We start from the raw sequence: 8,730 nt of genomic DNA, 5'->3' as shown, positions 1-8,730 counted from the left end.
AATATCTCAGCAACTAATGGTCCGATTTTCAATGTTAATATATGAAACATTTGTGAAATTTTCCGATCTCTTCGAAAAAAATATTTTTGGAATTTTCAAATCAAGACTAACATTTCACAAAGGCCAAACATTCAATATTACGCCCTTTTAAAATGTTTGTCTTGATTTGAAAATTCCAAAAATATTTTTTTCGAAAAGATCGGAAAATTTCACAATTGTTTCATATATTAACATTGAAAATCGGACCATTAGTTGCTGAGAAATTGACGATAGAAAATGGTGGGTTGTTTGGGTGAAACTTAGAAAACATCAATTTTCCTGTTTTTAAACCTTTGCATTGCAATATCTCAGCAACTAAAGGTCGTATCAACATAGTCCGAATAAGCAAAATATAGAGAATTTTCTCAGCTTTTCAAAAATATTTTTTTCAAAACTGGGCAAACATGTGCACTAATTTAAAAAAATGAAAAACTGCGACTATTTTCAAAAAAGTCACTTAAATATGGCTATAACTTGAAAACGGTGCACTTTATCAAAATTTTAGTAAAGTACTTTTTGATTGCAAATTTGATTTTACATCGAAAAATGAAGTTGAAAAATTTTTACGACCAAAATTTCGATTTTTTGAAAAAATCAGTATTGATTAAAAATTCATAACTCGGTCAGTGATTTTTTGCACAACCTGGAAATTTCTGAAAAGTTGGCATTTTATGTCTTCTAAAACATATCAAAAAATAAAAAAAATTAAAAATAGTGTTTTTTTGTAAATCAAGTTTTAGTGATAAAAAGTTAAATAAAAAAATCACCAAATTTTTTTTTACCGTGTATTATTTTTTCCAGTGTAGTCCGTATCCATACCTACAACTTTGCCGAAGACACCAAATCGATCAAAAAATTCCTTCAAAAGATACAGATTTTTGAATTTTCATACATCATTTTTGTATGGACAGCTGCCGAATTTGTATGGAAAATTATATGGACAAACTAATGATGCAAAATGGCTTCTTTGGGCATACCGAAGGCACCAAAAAAGTTTCAGCCGGATTAAAAAATACAAAAATTAAAATTGAAGAAAAAAGACCGATTTCGTAGAGAATTGCTCTTTTGTTTACTTGCCGACTGGCCGGGTGCTGGAACCGCGTCTCCTCCTCCTGGGCTGGCATTGTTGTTGTTTTTGTCACCCAAAAGCGCGCTGAATTTGTTGCTGTTGAGCAGGGTCTTCTCAACTTTTTCTCCTTCGATGCCGATTCCAGTGACCTCGCTGGACTTCTTCCGCTTCCCCTTCCTCCTTAGAGGATTCCTCCACCTCCATCTGTCAAAAACTTCCAAGCACGCGAGATGACAACACGAGCAAAACACGTCTTAACTTGTCGCTGGCTGGCGACTGAGTGATTTTGACAAATATGTGTTAATACTTTCGAAATGTATGAACAAATCCCGATCATTTAATTCCCATATTGTAATGCGTAGTTTTGTGAACATTCCGAGTATTTTCGAAATTTTTTAAACATGCCGATCATTTGATACCTTTAAGCTTAATCAATATTTTTTGTATTTTTTCGAAATAAAATGCATTTTGAAATTGCAGGAAAATAACGTTTTTTTGTGAAATTTTCATTTAATTATAATTGCAATGGATCCCGATTCCAAAAATCTGTCTTTTTTAAGTTTGGATGATTTATCATAAGATTATAATAGATAAAACGATGTTCTGTTCTCTGATAGCTGTTATTATTTTTGCAATTAAATTAAAACATCTACCCAGAAAAAATATTATTAATCATTTTAATTTAAATACGATTTGATATAAATTTGCAACAAAGAATGCGTAAAAACTTGATTTCACGTATGATTTAGACGATTGCATCGAAACTGCAGTTTATATACCGAGTTTAAATGTATTTTATCTTTTAAGGGTTAGGTAAATTTATACTTTTTTCTGTGTAATGTGATTCATATTGTAGTCGTTTCAATTTGTACGCAAGAAATTCAAAGCGAATAATTACTGTGAAGTATGTGGAAAGATCGTCGTTCGTTCATTAATAAAATAAAACGTTTCTGTTGAGTACAACCTGTTCAAATATTAATTCGGTCGATAATTTTTCCGAAAGTATTTTGAACCTGCTTTAAATTATAGCAGAACTCAACCATGCTGCAAGTGTTTTCAAACTCCGCCAATGATTTTTTGAACATAGATTATTTGCATATTGAAACGCCCAACGTATCGAAAGCTAATGTTACGCTCACTGTTATGAGAAGTTATAATTTTTGTTGGTTGAGTTGTTTTTATCTATTTTTATTCTCATTGCAGATTGCTACAAGTTCCATTCATGAAATTTCGGTGGATGTATCACTTGCGAGTGTGTTCATGAAAACCGCTCAGCTTTTTCTAGGATTCAACTTATTAGTGGATTTTCGAAATCATGAAGCTGATTTGAGCTACGTTACTCACATCTCAGAGCCGAAACCTTACTCGTTGGCACCGTATCGCACGCTCAAGTATTCGATTTACATGCGAGATTCAGGCACAATCAGCCGAAAGTTCTACCTGTTGGGAGCTTGCAGCAAGAGCTATTTGCTTGCTCAATTGGCTCTCATTGGGTTGCTCAACCTTGGTGCGATCATCATCACTAAGTGGACCAGCTTCCGGAGAAATATACTTTGGGACACCTTCATGCTAATTTACAACATTTTTGTTTCCAATGGAGAAGTGGATTCATCTTCTGCTTCGATTTCTTTAAGGATTGAATTGCTGGTATTTTCACTGTCTAATATGGTTATCTGGACCGCGGTGGTTTCTTTTCTAGCAGCTGAACAAGTTACGCGTTTGACAAAGCCACCATTTACCAATCTGCACGAGCTGGTTCATCTTGGAACGATTCCGATCTGCGCCCAACCCGAATTGACCATCTTTCAGTACATTCTAGAAACCGTGAAACACCGTAATGTAGAATCTATTCTGAATGGAGTCCTGTGCCCGAAGGAATTCCATGAAAAACAACATTTTGCCGACACGATTTGCCATGTGAGAGACAGGATTGCTTTTGTTGATGAAAATAATTTTACCACTGAATTCAACTCTTGGAAAAGAAGCCATTTTATATCTACTCGTTTCCAGTAGCATTTACTCACCGTCCAGGATTCCCGTACAGGGAAGACTTCAACCGAATGTAGGTATATAGATTTTTTTTTCGTGTTGCTAAACTGAAACCTTCTCGCAGATTTCTCAGAATGACCGAAACTGGAGTAAGCGGTCGCCTGGAGCGAAGTCGTGCCAACCTTTACAAGGACTTTCAGCGACAGAACGACATCTGGGAAGATGTGCGATATCCGGAGGTCACGTATCGGATGACCTGTAATGTATTTCACTGCCCAATTTTTGTCCTAATATTTACTTTTTTGTATGAACTGTTGAAACGAGTTATCAAAATTCAGTGACAGCGAAGGGTTGAGGACTCACTTGAGCAATTTTAAAGCGTATCTTGAAGATAAAGTGGAAAGTTTTCGGTAAGGAGGAATCACTCGTAAAGCGCGACGACAGAAACGGTGTTAGCTTTAGGGATTATATTTTTATCACATATTTGTTTTTGTTATTTGGAGCATATTTTTCTTAACTTAGCCTGTACATTTCGTTGAAGCCATTCTGCATAATTTTACCTTTCATTCGATTCGTTCATCAATTAAGTTTAAATACACCCTTTGACAGCCTTCGAATCAATAGTTTTTTGTTTAGTTCAGTGGCATTTGTCAGTCACGATGCACGTTTACTCGGAGCAGTTTGGTGAAATTCGTCACATAAACTATCTAAACTACAACATTACTGATATCCGGCATGCAAAAATAAAGCTTTTGGTATGCAATTTTGTGTCGCGACAGAAATGTTATGTTAACTGAAGATTTTTTTTTTCTGCAGGGAACCACACTTGACCTAAAGCCGGACATGGTTGATGTGCTCATGGTGGCTTCGTTCATTGGTCTAGCACAAATCTATTTAAGAGTTGAGTTCTTGATCAGCAAGTTTAATGGAGTGCAAGATTTACACTACCTCACTTCTAGCTACAATCAAAATAAGCATTCCTTGGTCCCGTACCGAACTTTCAAGTATTCAATCTATATTAGGGATTCCGGGTCGATCAGTCGGAACTCGTACATCATTGGAATGCTCGGTAAAAGCTATTTACTAGCTTTGGCTTGCTCAATCATACTGATTTTTTTTGTGGGAGCAATAAGGAAACGAACTAAATTAAGGGATAGCGATCGCTCCGCTGATTTTTTGTCCATTATCAATGCTTTAGTATCGAACGGAGATATTGTCTCCAACCCCAGGACGATCTCCTTTAGAATGATCTTTTTGGCATCAAGCATACTCAGCATGACCATGTGGACCGCGTTGGGGGCGTTTCTGTCCGCGGAACAGGTCATGCGATCAGAGCGGAAGCTCTTTGACAGCCTGCGTGATTTGATCGAGCTGGGAACGATCCAGCTGTGCGTTGATCCCAACTCCATGATCTACAAGTATATTCTGGAAACGGAGGATCATTCTAACTTGAACACGATATTGAACGGTAAAAATTGTCCGGTTGGTTCTCCAACAACTAAGGACTTTGTACGGGAATTGTGTCAAAGTCGAGATCGAGTTGCATTCGTTGCAGGACATAACTTTGCGACGGAGTTTAACCTGGTTGGAAAATGGTACGATATATCATGACCTGATTTACTTCCTAATGAAAACACTCTTGTTTTAGGTTGAATCTTGAAAATTTCCCCTGCAAAATAGTTCAGGTTGTTGAAAATATGTATTCATTTCCACGTGCCATGGTCTATCGGCCTGGACTTCCCTTCAAGAAGGATTTCAACAAATTGTAAGATAATCTATATTTCATTAACTGTACCAGTACTGCATTCAGAATAATTACAGTTTTCTGCGACTGTTTGAGGTTGGAATCAAGGATTACATAGAAGCTATCGCAACGAATCGGCTCAAGGCATTTCAGCAACATCAACCGCACGCCGAGCAGTGGAGATTGGAGTGCGCAAAAATCTCGAGCATAGACATACCAATCTCTACAAGGACTTTCAGCAACAGAATGATATCTGGAATGACGTTCGATACCCAGAAGTCACGTATCGTATGACTGAAAATATTTTTCACTCTTTAATTTTTATGGTGATTCTGTCTTTGATGATTGAGCTGTACCAGAAAGTTCGCATGATTAAGTGGAAGCTAAGAATTTTCAGAATTAGGACTCGTTTTCCAAAATTCTGTAGTGCGCTAAGGGATAGCTACTTCAAACCACCAGCTTTTAAACGACTTGTCCAAAAGTGGTCGCAGGTCATTATTGCTGGACCATCCTCCTCTTCTGCAAAACACTGCTGGCACCAAACCTAGACGACGCGTTAGACGTTCTGCACCTCATCAGATGATACCAGCACCGTTGTAACAAGCATCATTCAACGACTCGCGAGCCGTTCCGAAATCTGTAACACCCCATAAATATTTTCTCTTAATTTGACAGCGTTTATGTCGTTAGCACACCGCGCACAGGGCAGAACCAGAGGCTGATTTATTTCGGTTTGTACCCTCACGAAATACTAACGCTTTTGGGGCTGTCTGAATCTCTGTTTGTTATGGCCTTCTTATGATAAGTTAAAATATGGCTTTGCATACATTTTTGAAATAAATTGCCCCTTTTCGGTGACGATTTAGGCTTTATTTCCAGTTTGACGCGCCCATTATCAGGAAGTACCTGAGTGCGGTGTCGAGTTTTGCAATGTATCTCTCTCATTTGCATGAGGAACCGACGGGAATAAAATGTGCAAATATGTCCATCAACGGCTGAACCAATAAACGGCAGTTGTCTAATGGAGCTATTAAAACTGTAACTGCAAAGCTGAAGTGACCATTAGTTGGCGATCGCTTATCAGTGCGGACTCAGCGACATTGTAGCAGTACTGAAAATGTTCTTCGTAAGAAAGTTGATGTTGATATTCGCGACGCTCGCGATGACCTGTGGTCACTACCCGGGGAATTGGATTCCGTCGTACGGATGTTTGGACTACGGCTGTACAACGCAGGAAGGATGCTCTCGTTGGAACTTTCAACGCTATCCGTGCTACTTGAGATGTACCTACAATCGCTGCACGGGACCTCAGATCTCCAGAAGGATTTCGATACAGGAGACGATCACAGCGAAACCGTTGTCCAAATGCTACAAGATCACCAACTTGGCAAACGGAAAGACTCTTAGTGCAGGTCAGAACTTCGATCCCGACAATCAGCTCAAGTTTGCAGTGGCTACCAACCAAACCGGAGAACACTCGAAAGACCTCTGGACCATGGAGTTGGCGTACGGAGCAACGTACTTCCTCAAAAACCGTCACACCTCCGAATACCTGAAGGTCAACCCCAACAACAAAACCTACCTCATCGGTAACACCCCGATGGATCCGACCTTCCAGTTCAAACCGATCCTACTGGATCAAGGATGGTCCAAGATTCAGCTGCAAGCCATGTGCAACAAAGGCTACCTCTTCGTCCGGCGTAACGAAACCCTAGTACAGGTCACCGCAAACCTCACCCAAAACTACAACGAATCCCTGTGGTCCGTCACCGGTGTTTATTGCTAAACCAAATAAAGAACATCAACACTCGTACCCCTCGAATCTCCACCTGCAACTGTCCAACCCACATCGAGGGTTACTCCCAACAAAACTCCCCCCAACTCCAAGTGACGTCGCGTACAACGAGTAATTCTTGTACCAGTTCACAATCTCCCCCTCCTTCCCGACCTCGTTCAATCGGAACAGAAACGAGTTCACCGGCATCCACTGGCTGATGTTCCGATGCAAGATATACGCCCGGTCGTTGTGGGGGTGCACTGCGAGGTACTCGCCGGACTCCTCGTTGACCATGTAGAAGGTGTCCTCCCGAAGGTCGGGTTCGTACCGTTCGACGAACCACAGCGAGTTGCGCCGGTTGTCGTGGGATAGCCAAGCGAACTGGTAGTAGTTGGTGGACGGGTCTACGGTGTTGGAGGCTTGTAGGTACTGGCCCGTTTGGACGTTTACGATGTGGTGGCAGCGTTTGGCCGCGACCAGACAGCAGAAGCTGGCGAGGAGAACTGTTTGAAGTGTTGGGGACATCTTTTGAGTTGTCTGGAAGAATCTTCCTTATATACCAATAATTTTCAAATGGGAAATTACCGGGACATAAAATTCTAGGCGGAACGTAGAATTAATTTTCCGGATATTTGAATAAATTATTCTCTTTTAAAGGCAACTAAGGTTGAATTGATCTTGTTGTGTTCGAATATCTGCAAAAATTTCAAAATCCTTCCAAATCGCTCCAAAAATGTCCCTCATCACTTGACCTCGGAATGCCACCCACAAAAAGGCCCGCAGAAGGACCATTGCCATTCGCGCGTCATCATCGAGTAAGTCCTGAGCGCAGCAGGCGTGGAAATCAACATCATTTCCAGCTCTCAAGCCTGTCAACGGGACGCAGGACGCGATTTAGCTGATGTTTCTGCCGATGGTTACACACAAAATGACTGCCACTGCTGCTCAGCCCATGGTCTGATGGCCATGTTTGTTGAGGTGGCAGAGAGCAAATCTGCCCCGTTGACATCCAGGACAGACCCCGGGACATTGTTGTAGGAATTGTTGTGCTAGGACACACAGTGTTGCCATTTCTGGACGAAGTCGGGATGAACATTTGATTAGGGCACATTTTAATTTGTATTTGAAGAACTAAATTTTTGATGATTTTGTATTCAATTCCAAAACAATTTAATTCGTAATTTCCCAACCACCCCATTTAAAATGTTACGCTCGAAATGTGCATCGGTCGTGTCGTTCGGTTGGCCGTGGATGAGTGCATTCTGTAATCCCCGCGTCCCTTCATGTTGACAACATTTTGCTTTCAATTGTTTCACTGTTCAAAATCATAAACGGGAGTAGTAGGCGTTGGCTGAAGGAGGAGGGGTTGGGAGATGCTTCCGTCACCGTTGCCAACGCGCGCCATCATCATCAACGTCATCCCTCTGTCTCTCTCTGGCGCTTGTCATGTGTATGATGGTTTCCACGTCATCCTTTTCCTGATGCTGCCTGGGTTTGATTTTGCCCACTTGCCAGGATGTTGGGTCCATTTTGAGTGACGAATCTTTGACACGTAACTCAAATATACAAAAAAAAATATTTTTTAGACAAAAGAGAGAAAAGAGAGTGATTATGAAATTTTTTCTTCAAATTCTTTTTAAATGGCCCCAATTAATGAAAAACATCATCTCATGTTTAGCTTTTTGAATTCGTGCACATTAAAAAATGTACGAGTGAAAAGCAGAACAGAAACATAACCATTTTGGAAATGTTTGAAACTTAATCAACTTCCCATATTGTCTAGTGGTTAGGATATCCGGCTCTCACCCGGAAGGCCCGGGTTCGATTCCCGGTATGGGAAACTTTTTTTTTGCAACAAATTGGTTGGAAAAAACAAAAACAAAAACAAAAACAAAAACAAAAACAAAAACAAAAACAAAAACAAAAACAAAAACAAAAACAAAAACAAAAACAAAAACAAAAACAAAAACAAAAACAAAAACAAAAACAAAAACAAAAACAAAAACAAAAACAAAAACAAAAACAAAAACAAAAACAAAAACAAAAACAAAAACAAAAACAAAAACAAAAACAAAAACAAAAACAAAAACAAAAACAAAAACAAAAACAAAA

The 8,730-nt window shown here is 39.6% G+C and overlaps 1 protein-coding gene and 1 non-coding gene across 2 annotated transcripts; both read left to right on the top strand.

Moving 5' to 3' along the window:
* The first annotated feature begins 5,891 nt into the window (after positions 1 to 5,891).
* LOC120421288 (uncharacterized) lies at positions 5,892 to 6,654 on the top strand. The gene has a single exon (XM_039584479.2). The coding sequence runs from the start codon at positions 5,959 to 5,961 to the stop codon at positions 6,625 to 6,627; it is 669 nt and encodes a 222-aa protein (XP_039440413.1). The 5' UTR covers positions 5,892 to 5,958; the 3' UTR covers positions 6,628 to 6,654.
* Positions 6,655 to 8,386: 1,732 nt separating this feature from the next.
* Trnae-cuc (transfer RNA glutamic acid (anticodon CUC)) lies at positions 8,387 to 8,458 on the top strand. The gene has a single exon. It is a non-coding gene; the product is annotated as a tRNA-Glu (tRNA).
* Positions 8,459 to 8,730: the final 272 nt, after the last annotated feature.

The sequence above is a fragment of the Culex pipiens genome, chromosome 2 (assembly GCF_016801865.2).
Source record: "Culex pipiens pallens isolate TS chromosome 2, TS_CPP_V2, whole genome shotgun sequence".
In the NCBI taxonomy this organism is placed as follows: Eukaryota; Metazoa; Arthropoda; class Insecta; order Diptera; family Culicidae; genus Culex; species Culex pipiens.
This window is presented reverse-complemented; position numbering and strand designations above follow the sequence as displayed.